Here is a 20,001-nt window from a genome sequence, read left to right as displayed (position 1 = left end):
GCGGGAGCGATGGCCCTGCCGGGTCTTACGAGCGGCGGTTCCGTAGGTGAGGTGGTGCTGGGCTGTCTGTCAACAACCTGGGCGTTTGGTGGAGAGAGGCGTTGCAACCTGGAACTGTTTGCTGGCTGTGGCCGCCGCTGGGGCAAGGCGGTATTAGGTGGTGGTGCTGGTGGTGCTGGCACCTCCCGTCTGGGCTGGGTGAGCGAGCCTGGCAAGCCTGGCAAGCCCGGCCAAGGTGCACCTCAGGCTGTTTGGTGGGGAGCTGGGACCGGGGGAGCTGGTGTGGATCCCCGCTGGCACCACAGGGAGCGTCACGGGCGGACGTGACGGGACTGGGAGAGTTTGGCGGCGTCTGGTTGGCGGCGACCTAGCGCCTGCTGCCAGCGGAGGATCCCCAAGGCTTTGTGGCTGCTCGCCGCGAGGCGTGGCGGCTGCGATGCGTGAGGTGGAAGGAGGTGGTGGACGCGACAGACGAGAGGAACAGGATGATGAGAGGGAGGGGTGCCAACTGCCTTTCAAGGCCCTCGATGCCATCGCCTTGCCTCCCGATGTGTCCATGTATTACCCTCCGGAGCAGCGCACACGCATCGCACGACACCCTTACACCCCTTCTCACGTACCGGTGCGGGCGAGCTGAGCAGGACAGCGCGCAGGCCCTCCACTTGTGGTCCGTCACCTGTCTGCCGCTTCCAGGTTCTCGTCAATATGCTGTCGAGTCGGAACCGTAGTCGTCGTCCGCGCACGCGCAATCGACATGCCGGGCGGGCGGGCTGCCCTGCGCTGCGGCAGGGCTGCCCTTGTCCCTTGCGTGCGTGCGCAGAGACACGGACGAGCTGCTCGCAGGTATTAGTTCGCTGCACGGGCCGGGCATGTCTGCAGCAGGAGGCGGGCAGTCCCCTGCGAGGCGACCTGTTGCACGAGTAAGGCCGCGCTCACAATCTGTCCAAGGACAGGATTTACATGTGGTTCGAGGCTGCCCGTGCCGAGGAAATGCTGGCGGACTACGCTGAGCTCAAAGGGCCTCGAGGACAAGCAAACAAAATTCACTGGTGGCTCGATGGGCAAGAAGTCGACAGGGCATCGTGACTCTGTGATTCCAACCACGACGGCAAGCCACCCGAACCACCATGCCACGCTGGGCTGGCATTTCTTCGCACAGCCAGGAGGGGTGGTCAGCACCGACCAGCGGTGTAACTAGCCTGGCACGCGCCAGAGCGCATCTGAGAGGAAACCTTGCTGCATGCAGAACGGTCCGCCAGCCCACGGCTATTCGGCCCTCCTCGGAACGGCGCACCGGGAGCCTCAATGTGCGCGGAGGGGGGCTTGTTGGGCCTGCGGAGAAATGCTTCCCCCTGACGGCTCTGCGTCTCCCCAAGTCGTGACTGTGCTGCGCAGCTCTGAGTCAAGCAGTCGCAGCGTCGATCCTGCAATCCAATTGCAAGGTTCGGAACGGCTCTTGTGTGACCGACGCCACACATGCGGGTTTCGGCCACGATCTGATTCACCTGTTGGACTGAGCCGAGCCTCAGACAGACGAGGGGGTGCAGTCGTTCTTTGGTGCCCTCGATCTCCTTGTACGTGTCGAGGTTGACCTTTTTAATCGACATTGTGTGCGAGGATCAATCTGGAGCGACTCGGTCGATGTACAATGCCTCAGCACAATAGGCTTGCGTCCCGAGCAGTGATCGGAGCAGACAATCATCTCGGGACCCTTCTATTGAAAGAGCGACGCTGATCGAGGAGGGACTGTCCTGGTGCCCGGTTGGGGGCTGTCTCCAACAAAGACGAAGCTGCCAGCCGGATTGACTCACCTCACGAGCGGGGATGCACCGTACTTACATACAACAGCATGTTGGATAGGACTGTCTGACAGAAAAACAAGGAAATTGCTTTGCAAGAGATCGCCGCCTGGGAAAACTTGAAGCCAACATTTTGTGATCGTCTGCGGGACGCAGCTTCCGCGAAAGGCAGCAGATGTTGATGCCTGGCGCAGGCAGCCAGGCCGACGGAACACACAGGAACACGGAATCGAACAACGGCACGAACATTGTCGTTGGGGCGCGGTTGATGCCTGGTGCGGCGGCCGGATATTATCGCGATGGCGGCGCTGGAGATACAGTCCGATACTGTAGGTTGGGGGCGCCAAAGAAGCACGCCAAGGCGGCGCGTGCCAGCGATGCCGATCTGACATGGGGTGGGGTTGGTCGGCGGCGGCGGCAAGGCTCCAGCAATTTGATGTCCCATCGAGTCGAGCGCGTGTTAGTGCGCCGAGTACTGTACTTTGGTATGCACTTGCCGTGACTCGTCCTGCAGCATCTCGCCCTCGTTTCCGGCGTATCTACGTATGTTGGGGTCTGCGGCAGAAGAATGACTCTTCTTTTTTTTTTCCTTTCCTGGCTCAGTCATGGTTCCTGCGCGAACATGCCGTTCCACGGAGCTTTCCAGGCAGATATACTTTTCTGGCGAGGACGCGGCTGAAACTAGAACGGGTTAGGCAGTTGATTGCACGCGAGTATTGATTGCTTGCTCGACGTATTACTTGTACGAGCGAACCGAAGCCATGTTGAGAGATACTAGGTACCTACAGGTACCTCACACGATGCCGTCGGCTGAGGGTCTACTCGTGTGTCCACTGTCATCACGTGTGACCTGATTCGACGGAGCCAGTGCGCAGAGGAGTCGAAAGAGTCAGAAAACGGTACAAATATCGGAGGGTCTTGAGTTAAAAATGCAATACCGGCAGAGGACGCGTCTGCAAAATAAAATAGAAAACGTCGCGACATGCATGTGCATGTTGCGTGGCAGTGCCAGCGGCTGGCCTCGCATCCTCGATATGAGTCGTCGAACGGTCCCTCCTCCACAGTGGGCTTCGCTAGCGCGGCCGGGCCCTAGAAACTCCTGCCTAAACCGGCACACCGTGCCGCCGTCCAGGTGGCTGTTTCTTCCCGCGGCGGCGCCATCTCGAATCCGTTGTTGGACTTGTAAGACCCGGCCCTGGTTGGGAGAGATAGCTGAGGCAGTAGTGGAGGACGTCTGAGGTCCTGCGTACGAGTACTGTAGGACCCCGCATGGCGCCTGCATGATGAGGCTCCTGCCTGCGTCTTTGTAGATATTCCCATGTTTGCACACGGACTTTGAGCAGATAATGCTGTACTCTGGGCGGTGCGTAGAGAGCAGCGTTAAGCAGAGGCGGAACGAGATGTCCACATTCTCCACGCCCACTTGATCTCTTGTAGTCGAGCACCATGAAACAAAACCAAAGAAAGATAGAGGACCTGCGATTCCATGCGTCCCCCTCCACTGCCTCAGATTTCGCTCCCGCGCCGCCCGGCGAACACGAACCTGGACCTGAGGCACTAACGGACATGCATGCGTCCCGCCGTTGGCCTGCGGCACGAGCCAACCCCCCAAAGGACCCTGGAAAGAAGAGCCGCTAGGCAGGGTTGCCCGATGACTCCTCGCTCCGTGCGTCTGCAAGGCTACTCGTAGGTTGTCACCTGGTGACGACGGCCGCCGAGGAGGAGGAAGGAGCAACGGGAAATTGACGCCGCTCGATCGCGAGCCCGCACCGGCGCCGTCACGGTGCCGCACTGACTGACGGCAGGAGCGGCTTGCGTGCGAGCGAGTACTTTATGGGTCCGGCCGCTGTTCCTGCCGCCCGTTGCGCCGTCATCTTGATGCCTTGGCTTCCCTTCGGCCTCGCCGTCTTCTCACCGTCCTCCATCCGCTCGCTCGAGCGACTGCCCTCCCCCGGCCAGCTGCGCGCTCGGCGATAGTTGCACATTGCCGAGAGCCCTGTGCCGTTGCTCCCTTTCCCCCCACCACATCCCCCAGCACTCGGTCGACGAACGACGACTGGGACTGGGCCGTGGCCTTTGTCGTAAACGCGCCGCCGTACGCTCGCCCCGAAGCGAGGTCCGCGTAGAGTCCTGCCCAGCCCGTGGCGGGATCCCTTTCGCCGCCGCTCATCATGAGCGAAAGCCTCATCCTGCCGCTCTCTGCAGCTGCAGTGGCCTTTGCAGGGCTTGCCACGCTCCCCGGTGCTTTTTCCTTCCTCAGCCAGGCTCGCAATCGCACGCCCAAGGATAATTTCTACGAGGACGAAGACGGCAAGAGCACTCCGGAGGCTGTTGCCGCCTTTTCCAACAAGGGCCCCAAGACCGCAGTCGTTCTCTTCGCGGCGCTCGGCTTCGGCCTCATCACCGCCGCCTCGGTCATCGCGACTCTTGGCGACGCCAAGCATGGCTTGTTACTCGAGTCGTGGCTCCTCACCGGTGCCTGGGTAAGTCGACACCGCCATGCGTGCGACAATCGCTACACCAGAATTATAGGCTAACACTGGTTCGCCTGCTTCTTTGACAGGGTGCTCTCCTCGCCCAGGCCATCTTCCTGGCCTCCCATCACTCGCCCGTGCGAACGCACAATCTAGGTCTTTGGGCCTTTTTTTCCAGCCTCTTCGCCGCAATCGCAGCATCATTTCAAATACTGAGCGTCGGCCAGCACGTCCATGTCCGCGATGACGTCCCCTTTATTCTGCGCATTGTCAACTTTGGCGCCAACATTGCTCTCATGTTCGCCTCCATCTCGATCCCCCGACGACCTCAGGTCTACTACAAAGACAAGCTTGTCAGCCCCGAATGGACGGTCTCGACGATAAACAGGTATACTTGGACTTTTGGTGGAAAGATTCTGGCAATGGCCCGCAAGAAGGGCGATCTTGACGGAAAAGACATCCCGCGACCAGACAGCCAGATCCGGGCCGAGAACCTCGTTTCCCGATGGATCAGGGGCAATCACACCGGCAGTCTTCTGCTCTCGCTTTTCCGCGCCTATGGTGGCCGGTTGGCGATTCAATGGGCGGTCCTTCTCTTCCGATGCTGCCTCGGCATCGGTCCATTCTGGGCCATGCTGCGACTCGTGCAGGCATTGGAGCACAAGGAGGAGGCGGACAAGACACAACTTTGGCTTCTCATCCTCTGCATGGGCGTCTTCACGATGGCAGAGCAGGTAAGTGACCTGCCAGCGAACTGCGGCGCTGCGGAGCATAGCTAACAAATACCAGTGGATCGACGGTTGGATTGTGTGGTTCTCCATCACCAGACTGTGCATGCCCATCCGAGGCCAGCTTTCTGCTCTCGTCTTCAACAAGTCGCTGAGACGCAAGAACGTCAAGTCGGCCGACAACACCAAAGACGACGACAAGTCTGGCGAGGATGGAAAGAAGGACGACAACGATGACGACAAGGACAAGGACAAGGACAAGGACGACAAGGAAGAGTCCAGCGTGTTGAAGTCGCGCCAAGCCATCGTAAACCTGGTTGGCGTGGACTCGAGGCACATCGCGGAATTCGCCATGATGCAGTTCTTTCTCATCAACAGCGTGGGAAAGCTCATCGTCTTCTCCGCCTTTCTCATTCAACTCATCGGCTGGCTTCCCTTCGGTGCGGGCATTCTCGCCTGGGCCCTTGTGCTCCCCGTCAACACATACGTTTCCAAGATATACATGAAGGCCGAGGACCAGCTCATGAAGAACCGTGACAACAAGCTGGCCGTCGTCAACGAGGCCCTGCTCGGTATGCGCCAGATCAAGTTTTCCGCCATCGAAGGCCAATGGGAGAAGAAGATTCTCGAGATGCGAGAGGCCGAACTTCGAACGATCAAGAGGGTCTTCACCGCCGACTCCGTCTTGTTCTTCTGCTGGGTCACCAGTCCTATCCTTCTCGCGGCCGCATCCCTCGCTACATATGCTGCTATCCATGGCATTCTGGCCCCCTCGGTTGCGTTCGTCAGCGTGGGTATTTTTAAGAGCTTGGAGGTGTCGCTCTCAGTCCTCCCCGAGCTACTGGCTGGCGGTATGGACACTTTGGTGTCTGTCCGACGAGTCCAGAAATATCTCGATGGTCCCGAGATCGAAAAGGTCGTTTCCGAGGGACCCGACGTCGCCTTCGAAAACGCATCAATTGCATGGCCGGTTGATGGCGAGGTCCCCGACGAGGATCGATTTATCTTGAACAACGTCAACCTGTCATTCCCAGAGGGTGAGCTGTCTGTCATTTCAGGAAAGACAGGAACGGGCAAAAGTCTCCTCTTGAGCGCACTGCTCGGAGAGGCTGACCTGCTTGAGGGCTCAATCTACATGCCCACGACTCTGCCGCCTCTGGAGCGAAACGACGGCAAAGCCCACCCCGGTAATTGGCTTCTTCATGGCTCCGTTGCCTATGTCAGTCAAACTCCATGGCTGGAGAGCGCCTCTTTCCGAGATAACATTCTGTTCGGCTTGCCTTACCTAGAAGACCGCTATAATACCGCACTTGACGTCTGCGCGTTGAAGAAGGACCTCGAAATCCTACCAGACGGCGACCAGACGGAGCTTGGCGCCAACGGTATCAACCTGAGCGGCGGGCAGAAATGGCGTGTCACCCTGGCCCGTGCCATCTACTCGCGAGCATCCATCCTCATCATGGACGATATTTTCAGCGCTGTCGATGCACACGTCGGTCGCCAGATTTTCGAGAACTGCATCTCGGGCGACATCTGCAAAGGCCGCACTCGCATTCTCGTTACCCACCATGTCGGTCTCGTTGACTCCCAGACCAAGTACATCGTGGAGCTGGGTGAAGGAACCGTCCTTCACAGCGGCCTCACGTCTGATCTCGCTGAGGATGGCACGCTTCAGAAAATCAAGAGCCACGAGCAGCCTCAAGTGGTAATCCAAGTTGATGAAAATGGCGACGGGCCAACGGCTGTGAACTCGGAGGAAACGTCTGTGCTGGAACCCACAGAGAACGAAGAATCGACGGTCAACACGTTGCACAAGGTCCCTTCCAAGACTGGCAAGAAGTTTGTTGTAGATGAAGCGCGTGAAAAGGGCATGGTCAAGAAACATGTCTACGCCACTTACATGAAGAGCAGCGGCGGCTGGTTCTTCTGGGGCGCTTGTGCCATCCTCTACGTTTCGTTTGAAGGCATGAACCTTGGTACGTCTGAACTCACCTCAACACATTGGCCTTCTCTTGCTAACTTTGACAGGACGTAACTGGTGGCTACGCATTTGGACCGACGACCAGGAGGAAAGCGTTGCCATCTCCAGCTCTGGGCATCAGCACGGCATGGCGTATGGCGTTTCGCTGCAGCACAGCACCATGCATGCTGCCTCTCACATGCATGTCTCTGCACATGAGCACAAGTCGCTGTCCTTTTATCTCGGCGTATACATTGCGTTATCCGCTTCCAGCGCTATCATCGGAACTGTGCGCTTTCTGTGGACCTTCGTCATCAGCATCAAGGCAAGCAGGACGCTCTTCAAGAGGATTCTGTTTACTGTCATGCACACCAAGCTCCGCTGGCTCGACACCGTTCCCGTCGGCCGGATTCTCAACCGTCTCACCGCCGACTTTGACATCGTCGATAGCCGCATCACCATGAGCTTGGGCTTCATGTTCTGGCGCATTCTGGGACTTGTGGGTGTTTGCGTGGCGGGCATCCTTGTCTCGGCATACATCATTCCTCTTGCAATCGTCCTTCTGCTTTTTGCAGCCGTCGTTGGCAAGACCTACTTGGACGGCGCGCGTCCCATCAAGCGCCTCGAAAGCACGGCCAAGTCGCCCGTCTTCGAACTGTTCAACGCATCACTCGCCGGAGTGTCCACGCTCAGGGCGTTCCAAAAGACTCACGTCTACGTCGACCGCATGTATAACTTGCTGGACAGCTGGGACAACCTTAGTGTGTACAACTGGGTCCTGAACCGATGGCTTGGCTTCCGCATGGCGCTCATCGGGACTGCCTTCACTACTACCGTCGGAGCAATCGTTGTAGGTTCGTCCTTCATTGACGCTGCCATGGCTGGATTCACCATGTCGTTCGCTTTGGACTTTTCAGGCAACATGCTCATGGCTGTCCGTGGTTATGCAAACCTCGAACTGGACATGAACGCAGCCGAACGCGTGATAGAGTATTGCGAGCTTGACACGGAGGATTTGGAGGGCGAGGAACCCCCTGCTGCGTGGCCAACGTCGGGCAGGATGGAAGTGGATGGCCTTGTTGCCGGTTACGCCCCGGATCTTCCGCCTGTGCTGAAGGGCATCTCGTTCAGCGTCAAGAACAACGAGAGGATCGGTGTCATTGGCCGCACCGGCGCCGGAAAGTCGTCCCTCACCTTGGCGCTTTTCCGATTCCTCGACTCGCGGGCAGGCTCCGTCTTTATTGACGGCATCGACATTTCCAAGATCAAACTGAGCAACCTGAGATCGCGCCTTGCCATCATTCCTCAGGACCCTGTGCTGTTTTCTGGCACAATTAGAAGCAACTTGGATCCTTTCGACGAGCACACCGACGACGAACTGCGCGACTGCCTGTCCCGAGTTCACCTTGTTGACTCGCAGCCCGTGACACCTGCCAACGAGCCGTCGTCGGCCGCCAACTCCACGCCTGGGTCTACGCTCGCACCCAAGAACGTCAACATCTTCCGCGACCTCCAGAGCGGCATCTCCGAGTCCGGTGGCAACCTGTCGCAGGGCCAGCGCCAGCTGCTCTGCATCGCCCGCGCCATCATCTCGCGCCCCAAGATCATGGTCCTCGACGAGGCCACGTCTGCCGTCGACATGGCGACGGACACCCTCATCCAGCGCAGCATCCGCGAGGAGTTCACCGACAGCACGCTGCTCGTCATCGCGCACCGCCTCAGCACGATTGCCGACTTCGACCGCATCCTGGTCCTCAGCGAGGGCACCGTCGCCGAGTTTGGCACGCCCCGCGAGCTGTGGGACAAGGGCGGCATCTTCAGGGACATGTGCGCGCACAGCGGAGAGGCAGAGAAGCTCAAGTCTGTTGTTCTAGGACAGTCGAACTGATGATTATGTTTTAAAATGAAGGGGAATAGGGGAGAAAATGGTTTTTGTTGATTGTTTTTCTTTTCAGTCTTGTTGTTCTTTGATCTTTTATTTTACATGATGCATTGGGACCGGCCTCGATGCCATGAAAAAAGAGTGATACGTGGGCGACGCCTTACGTCTCGTCTCACTGGTTCGCCAAGCTTGTCGAGGAGGAAAAGACATCGATGGGAGAATGCTTTTGACCACGTCAGAAACCGGGACTGCAGCATGGAGGTCACGGTCACTTCCATCTGCAGTAGGAAAGCGATGCAAAGTCACATGTCTTGGATTTGGAATGTTGCGGGCGGACGTCTCTTTGCTATGGAACACACATACACATATATGAAAGACAAGAGCTATTTGGACACCAGTCCATTTCAGTTTGGCCACCACTGCTGATACGACTATTGTTGTTGCTACCGTTGCTGGTGTCCGAGTAAATCTCCTCACATGAAAAGAGAATAAACGTGTTGCGGCAAGCGCACATTATGCGTGCCGGAGGCTCATTACAAGGCCGTGAAAACGTTGCGAGTCTGTGACTCAGGAGGGGCGTTGCGCCAACAATCTGCATGCCCATCCGGGCCTTCTCATCCCGTTCCCTTTATATTACTGCCGCGAAATTGCTCAAAGATCATCGTCAGAGGAGTAGTACACCTCGGGTATCTGGGCAGCGGGGCCGTGCTCGGATCCCTCGAACTCGGCCTGCTCGCCGTGCGACATGACGTTGCTCATGCACGCAGTTGCGTAGTCCTTGAAGCTCCTGGTCATGTCGAGCACGGCACGGAGGTGCTTCTCGCAGAGAGTCACGACGCCGTCGGCGACGCCCTCATCCTTGGCGTCGCTCTCAGCCAAGGCAAGAGCCGTCTGCATGGCGTTGCGGATCTCGCGGCCGTTGCAGGCAATGTGACGGACGTCACGGTCACTACAGACGTACGCCCTGGCGGCCTCGCTGACGCGGACGCGGCCGGCCGAGTCGCGGGCGAGGCGGTCAAAGTTGTGCGTCCAGATGCGCTCGCGATGCTCGTCGGTCAGGTTCTTGTAGTGCAGAGCGACGTGGATCCGGCTCAAGAAGGCAGTATCGAAGGCGCGCACGCGGTTAGTGGTAAGGACAAGGACGCCGCGGTAGTACTCGAGGGCACGCAGGAAGATGGAGACGAGCCCGTTGCGCGACATGTCACTGGCGCGGCGACGCTCCAGATACACGTCGGCCTCGTCGACAAGCACGAGCGCCCCGTAGCGCTGGCCCAGCTCGAGGAAGTAGTTGAGGCGACGCTCGATCTGAGAGTGCGACATGGCGCTGCCCAGATCGCCGCCCGTGAGCGCGATGAGCGGCCGGCCAGACTGCTCGGCGATGCATTCGGCCGTGCACGTCTTGCCGACGCCTGGCTGTCCATGCAGCAGGAAAATGCGGCCTTCGCCCTTGTTGCGCACGAAGTCGTTGCCCCACGGCGATAAGTTGTCGCCCGTCGACGTCGACGCGAACTGTCCGACGAGAGCCTTGACGGTGCGCTTGATGTCGTCGTCCACGACGAGGTACTTGAACGCCTCCTTGTCTGTCACCACGGGCTTGAGGCTGCCGACGTAGAGGTTGCCCCAGCGACGCGTGCCAAGCAGGAAGCCCGGGATAGCCTTGCTGAGTACGAGGTAGAACAGGTCGCTATCAGGAGGGGTGTCCTTGTCTGGGCGGAGGCCCTCGAAGCCGCGATAGGGGCTGTTGTCGGTGCCGTCCGCTGGGCGGTTCTGCGAGCAGACGCGGCAGCTGCAGCGCGGCAGGCTGGTGGGCAAGTGGTCGCGCGTGGGACCTTCGACGGGGCGTGGATGGCGTCTGCCCCGACGATACGACGGGCTTCGAGAACGGCCGGACCTTTCCGTGGCAAAGTGCCAGAACTTGTTGAAGCCCGCGTCGTCACAGATGACACGCCCCTTCATGAAGCCCGTCTGGTCGGCCCGCATTCCCTCCTCGCCCGGCCAGGAGCCGATCAGCTCACCGTCGTACTGCATGTACGTAGGACGCTTGAGCAGCTCCCAGCACAGCTTGCCCTCCTCAATCTGCTTGTCACGCATCGAGAGTCCGCCCTGAGCCGCGAGGTCCTCGCCCCAGAACGGCTCCGGCACGAGGGATAGGCTGGCGATGGGCTGCTCGCCCTGCCAGCGCGACACGGCGAACTCCTCGAGGTTGCGCTCCAGGCGGTGGCCGTTGGACTCGAGGAGCCAGCCCGTGACGCGATAGGTATCGTCAGTGCTTCGCGGGGCCGAGAAGCTGCTGAGGACGTAAGCGGTCCATATGTGGTCCTTCTTGGTGTAGAAGACGGTCCCCGGCTTCAGGAGCAGCCAGAAGTACTCGTGCGTCGCCAGCGGCGTGTCCAGCGCGTGGCGCTCCTCCTCACGGCGGAGCGCATCGCCGAGGTTGTCGTCGAGGAAGCGCAGGAGCACATCAATGTGGCGGGCCGTCGTCTCGACGTACTCGGCGTCGTGACACGAGGGCTGGTTGTCGCGATACTCTGCAAGCTCGCGGCGATGGTGGTACAGGGGGCGATAGGGGGCCTTGAACTTGGGAACGCCGCCGGACAGGTCGACGCTGGGGTAGTAGGCCACAATGGCATGGAGGGCGTTTGTGAGGTGCTCCGAGTGGATGATCATGGTAGGGGTGCGGACGTCGACAACGGCGGTGGCGTCGTCAGAGTCGTACTCGCTCTCTACAGACGACACGGACACAGACCTGGAGCGGGAGCCTCTCGGGGGTATGTAGCGAGGAGGTCGCGGCAGGCGCGAACGTCCTGCTCGACGATGCGAATAGGTCTTGGTGAGGATCTCAATGACGGGCTTATTGTCATCGTACGTGCCGTCGACATCCTCGGACATGTCGCGCTTGTCGTACGGCTTGTCACTTACGCGGCCTGATCCCGATGTCAGTAAGACGGGTCACGCAGCTCATTGAAGATAGTGTTGGAATGGCATGACGTACGGTCAATGAGGCGATTATACTTGCCAAACCTCTTCAAAGAGTAGACAATGTCGGGGACGTTTCCATCTTGGCAGGCAAAGGCAGACCGCGGCGGTCCGGGGCTGGGGGCTCTGCGACGACGGTGCCGCGAACGAGTGCTGCTGTCGGAGTCCGAGCCGTCGTCGACGACTGTAACGACGCCATTGTCGTTTTCAATCTTGTCATAGGTGCCCATGATGTTGGCGCTGGAGACGGAGGGGCAGAGACGGTTGACAGACTTGGGCTTCGCTACTCAGGGGCCAGGGCAATGTTCTTCTGTATAAGCGGTCGAGACTCGAGAGAGGTGGAAGAACTGTCGACCCATGAAGAAGAAGCTGGGCCATGGCCGCGACTAAATATCACGGCCAGGCGGTCAGCCACAATGCAGGCCTGCAGGGCTGCCATGGTGCGGTCCGAGGTGGCTGATGCCTGGAGTTGGAACTCGTCACGCTGCCGCAGCACGATGGTGTCGTGGACTCCCTGCGCTTCCCCGTCCGCGTTGGAAGCTGCGACTGGGCGGGCACCTCCCCTCAGCGAACTGGATTCAGCCGCAGGCAACAACCCCCACTGGAGCCTGCCCGCTTGCTTGCCCGCCCGCCCAGGGCTGTCAGGTCAGACTGTCAGCAGCCCTGGAGGGTCGCTGTGACTGGCCCGACCACTGAAGTAGCATTAGCCGCTGCTCCTAGTGGGTTGGTGGGTGATGAGCCAGCGCTGCGTTGCTCCGCATCTGCAAGGCAATTGCACTGTGACTCGCTGAGCGCTACGGCTCAGCGGCAGCTCAGTGGGGTAACGCCGCAGTCCGCGTCCAAGTTTGCGGCTCGGCTTGCACAAGGCAGACTGATATTCCAGGTTGTTCCAATTCGATCCTGTGGGCCGCTGGGCGACAAACAGTCCCGAGGCAGGGATGTCCTCGGTGTCAGCTGCAGCGCGTGCCATGGCACTGCATGGCACGCCATGCACACGCGGGCAACCGCCACTCCCTAGTCGATCGGCCCTTGTTTGCACGTTCCTGCGGGGTGCGAGGACGCCTTTTGAGCAGCCTCACCAATCGTCCGCTATCGTCGCCTCACCGTCTCACTTGCCGATTCGTTTGACCATCGTTTTCGCTCAGCCCTCGTTCATTGAACGCCACTTCAGTCTGTCGTTTCGGTGTGTCCAATCTCGTGGTCTCGGCACTTTTCTTACCAAAATGGAGCAAAGTTCCTGCATGCGGTCCGTTATAGTCGGTAGATGAAGCAGTGGGCAGCAGTGCTCGAACGCGTTACCTTCTTCTCATCGTCAAATGTCAGGCCAGCTGAGGGGAGATTAAGCGTTAGATAGCTTCTGATGGACATACGGCGGCAATCCTCTTAAGAATCGCTCCTGTTACTGTGATTTGCGCTGTGACCTTGCATAATCCATGTGTTGTCCTGGTGCTATCACAGCTCCATGTTTGAAAGCAAGTTCTGCTGGGCAACTGCCTCGTACTTCTTGCTCGCCCATGTGCATGTTTGCCACCCAGGTGGCGACAAACGCATGCGGCGGGAGTGTAACGGCCGAAATGCTTCAATCACCAAGAACATCCGAGCCGGCACAAAGGCTAAGGTCTTTAGGCCAAGTAAGGCGGTATATCCGCGGTCCTTCGTCAACCCGTTACCACATCCGGCCCTGGATACTCTGAATCACGAAACTGGCCGACCAATGGAGTGTCGTGGCAACCACTGGCATAAGGCCATGATCTCAAGAGGTGTTAAAGACTTACCGGCAGTTGCTCCCGCGACTTACGGAAGCACGAGCCATGGCACTCGTGCAAGTGCAACTGACTTTCCCAACGGCATCTCCTTTGCTGTTTCGTGAATCTCGTTCTCGGTGACTCCTGGCCTCCTTATGCCCCATATCGTGACGCATGGCAGTGATACAAAATGAGGGAGGCCAATGCCATGCATCAGAGTAGGCTCGGTTATGAGTTATCCAAGTTATTGCTCTTGTGGCCTATAAATTGGTCTTCTTCAATCCATCCACGTTATCGAGCTTTTGTCTTCTGTGCTTAAATCCATCCCAAGCCATCATCGCTCATAACTTGTCCCCATCTCGTGCTACTAACGTCCTGAAGAGGGAGAGAAAACGTTGGCAATGTGCGAAGAAATCGAGGAATTGGAGCAGTGCCCTCAGTGCCATCGCCAGCGGCGGGTTGGCTGGCGCGCTCCCAGGGCCTGCGACGAGGTCCACGAGCGCTATGGTCGCCGTTGGAGGCAAAACATAGGCAAGTGCGGCGATATAAAGCTGCGACAGATTGTCATCACGCTTAGGGGGCTCTGCGCTAGGTGCGTTCAAGAGGAACGAGACCGGCGCCGGCGGCGTAGGTAGGCTGGGCTCGTTCACCTACGCTGGGCTGTATGGTCACATTGTGCTTGGATCGGGGCATGTCATGACACAGAGGATATAATATAGGGAGAGCTGATGCGTAGCACGAGCCTGCCGAACATAGAATAGCAGTTACACCCTGTACTCTCGTAGCTTAAACATGTTGGTCTTTCCAAGCGCACATCACCACGCCCTATTTTCTGCAATTGCATCAAACTTATTCCACCATCACCAGACTATTCCTCCCGCCAAGCGGCTCCCTGGCAAGGCCCCTCTTCCTCACATTGAGATTCGTTCGACGTTCACACGATCCGGGCGACGCGGTAAGCATCATGTGACTGTACAAATCGCTAGTCTACCATGATTCAGGTATAATATTAAAGACAAAGCTGTTGTACTTTGGTGGTATCCCAAACCTATCACTCAAACCCTAACCTCCATTGCGCCAGACTCTACTCGCATGCGCCACTCAACACTAAGAACCAAATCTATCGCCCTCAACTCGCGCCTCACTCTGCGTTCCTCGCGCTCGCGCCTACGTTACTGGCGTGAGCCAAGAGAAACTTGCAGCATGTCAGCGTGAGCTTGCACGCCTTTGTCCAGCCATCGTCCTGTGCGATGCCCAGCTTGATGCTCACGTCTCCGATCTTGTCTCCCTCGATCCTGTATGGAAGCGTCAACATGTTCCCGGTCGGCTCTGTCTTCCTCTGGACGTGCAATCCCAGTTGCCGTACAAGTTCCAGAAACGCGACCATTGCGTTGTCGAATTTGCGGTGCATAAAAGTCAATCCCAGGGGCATGTCTCCTGAACTGTACAGCTCCAGCACGTGCTTCTTCGGCGGCGTTTGCATTGCCCGAGAGCCGAGCCTGCTCGACGACGGGCTAGATGCATCGTACCGTACTATCTTGGAGGTGCTGCCCATCGGTTGGGGATCGTAGCCTTGAAACTTGTACTCGAGCTTGTCGGCAACTGTGACGAGCAGCAGCAAGGCATGGCCCCACGCCGCGTTGATCTCGGGCCAGTCGACGGGCTTGTTGGACAACCTCCCAAGCCGCAAACCATTGATGGTTGCGAAACTGCCGTCATGGCTGATGCAGAATGTGTCGTTATACACATTCGACCTCTGCAATTTGTCGAGCAGCTGGGAATCGTTGCTGTACTTGGCGTTGACGCTGTCTCTCTCCGCCTGAAAGTCCGCCATGGTGGTCGCGAAGGCGTTTCTCTCCCTCCAAAAGGCCTCTTCGTCTTTGTCCAGCTGCCGAGACTCTTCCTCGAGGGCCACAAGCTCCTCGTCGAGTGCTTCCTTCTCCTTCTCCAGCTTTTTAAGTTCTTCCAAAGCTCCCGCCTTGTCTTTTTCTGCCTTCTTGAGCGCTTCTTGTCGTGACTTGATATCTTCGGAGCTTGGCTGCTCCGACTGCACTTGACTTAGGTATCTCACGTATGCGTCTCTTTCCTTGGAAGCAGCGTCGAGTTTCCTTTGGAAACCTTCCACGAGTAACTCGGTGCAGTCCACGCAGACGGGGTGGTCGATGTCGGATCTTGCGGACAGAATTTCAAACAGCCTGTTTATCCGGTCCATCTCGTCACTCTTGGGTGGCTCTGGGCGTGGCTCTTTGCTCGAGCTCGCGCGCCGCATGGGTGCGGGACTCGGTCGCTCGAGCGTATGTGCTTGCGGCTGGGAATGGCCGCCCACCTGCGACTCGGTAAGATAGATGAATGACATGGCAGAGTCGCGCGGGTGGTGTCCATGGTGTCGTTTAAACGTCGGTGGGCCGGCGTTTTGCGATACGCTGTCGTAGAAGGCTTTCCGCGCTTGCTCCGGGGCTTGCAGGGCCGACGATCGACTTTGCGGCGATTTTCTCGACGTCTGGGGAGTTGATGATGCTGCAAGAATGATGAGACATGCTCCAAACGCGATAAGAGGCCAAGGAGGGTACGTACAGACAATCAGATCGTATGCAGCTGGGTTCAGATCCTCCAGAGACCCGTCCAGCCTCAAGGGCTGGCGGCACTTTTGGCAGTACATGGCGGGTATCAGGCAGGTACTCTTGAGCTGTCGACTATTGGCGGCCACCCATTGCAGAAGACTGTCGATGCAGACAGGCGTGTCCTGCCGGTGCAGGAGAATCGCGTCGGGTGTAGTCAGAAGAGGTGGATGTTTGAGGAGAGCTTTGAACGAGGGTTCGTTGCGGCAGGCAGGTGACGTCGGGCCCTTGTTTCACTGGCGCACTGGAGCAGTGGAGGTCACTGGACTGGCCTGCAGGGCTGCACCTGGTGGGCTGCGTTGGAACTTGGAGCTTGCAGGTTACCTTATTATGGGAGAGGTGGCGCCTGCCGAGCTTCCAGGGTGATTCAGTGAAGCGCGGGGCGCAAGTCACTTTACGCGGTGGCGCAAGCTCCACACGAGCCGACGCGCCTCCGTGGCATCCATGGATCCCTGGATGGGTCGAAGTCGGGTGTTTTATAGTGGGCAAACCCGGCCTGGCAGGTGCAGCTGTCCCCTGTGGAGCCCCTCCATCAGCCGGTGCGGGCGGGCGGTTGAGGTTCCAGGTTGCTCCTCCAACGCTCAGCTCCGGCCCAAGGAATCCCGCACCTACCACCACCTCAAACCGCTCACGGCCCGCGCCAGCGATTGCGCCGGCACGCCTTTGCTTCATGGATGTGTGATTGACGGATTGCATGCTCGGACGCCGCCGCGTTCGTCCCCCGCAATGGAGCCACCGGCGAAGAAACGCCGGCAGGGCCAGTCGCCCTTCGACCCCTCGGGCGGCGACGACGACGACGAGCTCTTCTTCGAGCCGCACGAAATCCGCGCCAAGCGAGACCCCGGCTACAAGCTGTCCCTTGAGCGCGCATATGCCGACAATCGCTTTCAGGCTACGATGGCGCACATTTTCGAAAAGTACAGCCGCGACTTCGAGGGCGTCGGTGACGAGATCGACATGGTCACCGGCGAGATTGTCGTGAACAACGGCCACCTCCAGAACATGCGCAACGAGGTTGATGTTGGGCTTACTGGTCCAGAAGATGGCGTTGACGACGATGATGAGGGGATACTGCTCGAGGACCTCTTAGATGAGGATGTCATCGGCAAGGATACGCGACACTACGAGGAAGGTCCAGAAGGCGAAGACGAAGACGAAGAAGATCGAATCATACAGGGTCAGGAGCTTGGTCAGCATTCAACGGCATTGGTGCCCGCATCGCACAACCACACAACCGCACTGGAGAGTGGATATCCCTCGTTACTGTCAGGCACATTCCCTGGTGCATCCGGCGGCTTCGATCCTGCGGCAGCCTTTGGCGCTTCGCCCTTGGCCTTTGGCACATCACCATTTGCCATGGACCCCTGGGGGCTTCCCAGTCTCTTCTCCGGTCCTTCTTGGGAACCACCAGACATATTCCCGAGGCAACCAAAGCTCCTCCCATCGGCCGGAGACCGATACAGTTTCCCAGTCCAAGACGGAGGCAGCTCCATCTGGGCCCCAAACTATCGTTTCAAGGATGATGAACCTGATCGCACCGCTGGTTCTGGACAGCTAGGGCCTCCGAAGCCTCCAGGAAGGACGAGGACGAGGCCGATGAAGAATCTACTTCCGCCAAACGCCACGCGGACAGAGGACGATGCCGATGAGGAGGTTGACGAAGACGCTATTCTCTCCGGGAAACCGACACAGCATGAGATATCGTCCAAGCCGGCCGATGCAAACCAAGATCTTGAGGACGACCCCCTAAACGACGCCAAGGCCCCTACTATAGCCGAAAGAAGAGCTACGAAGTCTACAAAAAGGCGTGACGCAAGGGCAGCTGCGACACCGGCCACAAGCTCAACTGTTTCTGAGAAGAGCAAGGTCCAAACATCTACGACGGGAAAATCACTTGGGGCGGCTGTGGAGCAGCCTCTTCAAACAGTGCCAGAGCCTGTTATTTCAAAGCCACAACCTGAAACTGCGTCTGAAGCAGCTTCTCCGCTGAATGATGCCAAAGACGATCAAGAGCAATCATTACGGATCCAGTCGGGACGCACCCAGAATCGGGTGGACCCCGTACCGAATATATCCAGGAGCGATGTCATAGAAGAACGACAGCCTCAGAGAACTATAATGGTAGAGATACCAGCCATACCCCCACCGAACCGCGACGAGTACGAGGAGTTCAACGACTTGGCCGAAGAAGCCGAAGAAGTAGCCGACTCGCAGGATGAGGCTCCGCCGTCGCCAGAACAAGATGTCGCCGACGGTACCGGCGTTGTGGCAATTGCTCAGCCAGATTTATCTGCGCTCACGGACACCCCAGCTCCACACGGCGGCAACGCATCACACAAGCAGGCACATTCGAGTCGAGGTCAGAAAAGTCGGAGGAAGGAAACTCGCCAGGAACCAAGCCAGCTCTTTACGCTATCAGACGATGAGCTGCCCGTCTTTACCAGACCGACGCCACCCTCGATACTGCGTGGATCGAAACGGACTATCACTCGAGCCTCGTCATCCGAGCTGCACGACTCTGGCTTAGGAGACTCTGCCGCAACCTTTAGCTCTACTGAGCAGGACGAACAAGACCATGAAGCAACAGCTTCGTCGTCAGCGGCGGATGGCAAAAGGCCCAGTAGGCGGGAATCGTCGAGAGCAGTTGTGCTCAGCGACAAGGAAACTCAGACGAAACCCACTCGACGCGAAAGCGCCGTGCCAGGCGTTGGCTCTTCTGGTGACAGCACACCCAGATCTTCGTTGGGAGAACAGCTGAATTTGAGCGGAAGCGACCCAAGTACTGCCGCGTCAAAGTCTTTGTCCACCAAGCCCCGATCGAGGTCAAGGCGCTCAAAGGTAGCCGTGGCTCCCGCCGGGGCCAAGATTGCTGGACAGGAAGGGGCCACCGAGCAGCAGCCTGTTGTCGATGCGATGACAGGCCAGCGGAGCGCTCCTCCAGCCTCAACTATCCATGAGGAGCCGCAGACCCTGCCAGACAATCCAGCGACCATCCAGCCGCTGGAGCATGGCCACGGGGATACTGCCCAAACATCACCGACGAAACCCACCCCGGCCAAAGCAACGCCGAGCAAGCCCCCCGCCACACCGTCGAAACCTCATACCCCCAGGCACACCTCCATCCCCACAGCGAGGGCGCCATCCTCCCGCCGCTCCATTCTTTCTCTCCTCTCGGCTGACGACGACGCGGACGACGACGATGAGAAAGACCTCGACGAGCTTGGCCGGGCCATAGGCGCCTCGGGCCTTCCCGCGCCTTTCCTTAGCTCTGGCGCGCCGTCCAGCCGCAAGATCTGGAAGTCGAGCGCTCGCACTACAGAGATTTATCACACGCCCATAAAGAGGCGGCCCACCGACATGGTGAGCCCGAGCAGCATCATCAGGACCCCTGGCGGGACGAAGAGGACCTGCGGACTGGATGGGTACCGGTGTGGACGAGACTTTTGCTTCACCTGTCTTTGACGAAGCGACTTTTAGGCTCCAGGATACTAAAAGTGACGGTGCTGCTTTGCCGCTGCTACAACGCATGTAGTGCCTAGATGTTCTCCTAGTATGTGGTGTATTAAAAACGCTGTCCCCAAGAGAGAGCCCGCCCACCGATCTGACCCCCAAGAGAAATCCGACTGAGGAACTCGAAAATGACCGCAGGAAAGAGACAAAATAACTCGAGTAGAACACAAGGGGAATGTCATGGGCCGCATCTCTCCACTTCCGCTCGTGAATCATTCCCTCGTCCTTGAACGCCGTAGGCCGCTGGTAATCTCCCGTCTCACTTTCCCACGCTGTCGGAATCTTCCAGCCATCGACCAGGTGGGTGCC

At 58.4% G+C, this 20,001-nt stretch overlaps 4 protein-coding genes across 4 annotated transcripts; 2 read left to right on the top strand and 2 right to left on the bottom strand.

Annotated features, from left to right (window-relative positions):
- Window positions 1-3,970: 3,970 nt before the first annotated feature.
- On the top strand, window positions 3,971-8,849 carry PLICBS_004428 (uncharacterized protein; the record flags this gene model as incomplete). Its single annotated transcript, XM_018326231.2, has 4 exons — window positions 3,971-4,282; window positions 4,363-5,007; window positions 5,063-6,977; window positions 7,030-8,849. The coding sequence occupies 4 exons, from the start codon at window positions 3,971-3,973 to the stop codon at window positions 8,847-8,849; spliced, it is 4,692 nt and encodes a 1,563-aa protein (XP_018175983.2).
- A 645-nt stretch (window positions 8,850-9,494) lies between these two features.
- On the bottom strand, window positions 9,495-12,049 carry PLICBS_004427 (uncharacterized protein; the record flags this gene model as incomplete). Its single annotated transcript, XM_018326232.2, has 2 exons — window positions 9,495-11,767; window positions 11,836-12,049. 2 exons carry the CDS (start codon window positions 12,047-12,049, stop codon window positions 9,495-9,497), a joined length of 2,487 nt encoding a protein of 828 aa, XP_018175984.2.
- A 2,656-nt stretch (window positions 12,050-14,705) lies between these two features.
- Window positions 14,706-16,223, bottom strand: PLICBS_004426 (autophagy protein 6; the record flags this gene model as incomplete). The annotated part of the gene is made up of 2 exons (XM_018326233.2): window positions 14,706-16,081; window positions 16,139-16,223. 2 exons carry the CDS (start codon window positions 16,221-16,223, stop codon window positions 14,706-14,708), a joined length of 1,461 nt encoding a protein of 486 aa, XP_018175985.2.
- Window positions 16,224-16,908: 685 nt separating this feature from the next.
- On the top strand, window positions 16,909-19,644 carry PLICBS_004425 (uncharacterized protein; the record flags this gene model as incomplete). The annotated part of the gene is made up of 1 exon (XM_018326234.2): window positions 16,909-19,644. The coding sequence occupies one exon, from the start codon at window positions 16,909-16,911 to the stop codon at window positions 19,642-19,644; it is 2,736 nt and encodes a 911-aa protein (XP_018175986.2).
- Between the last annotated feature and the right edge of the window lie 357 nt (window positions 19,645-20,001).

Source organism: Purpureocillium lilacinum, assembly GCF_023168085.1.
Source record: "Purpureocillium lilacinum CBS 284.36 DNA, scaffold_3, whole genome shotgun sequence".
Taxonomy (NCBI): domain Eukaryota; kingdom Fungi; phylum Ascomycota; class Sordariomycetes; order Hypocreales; family Ophiocordycipitaceae; genus Purpureocillium; species Purpureocillium lilacinum.
Note: the sequence above shows the minus strand (reverse complement) of the source record. Positions and strands in the feature narration are given on the sequence as shown.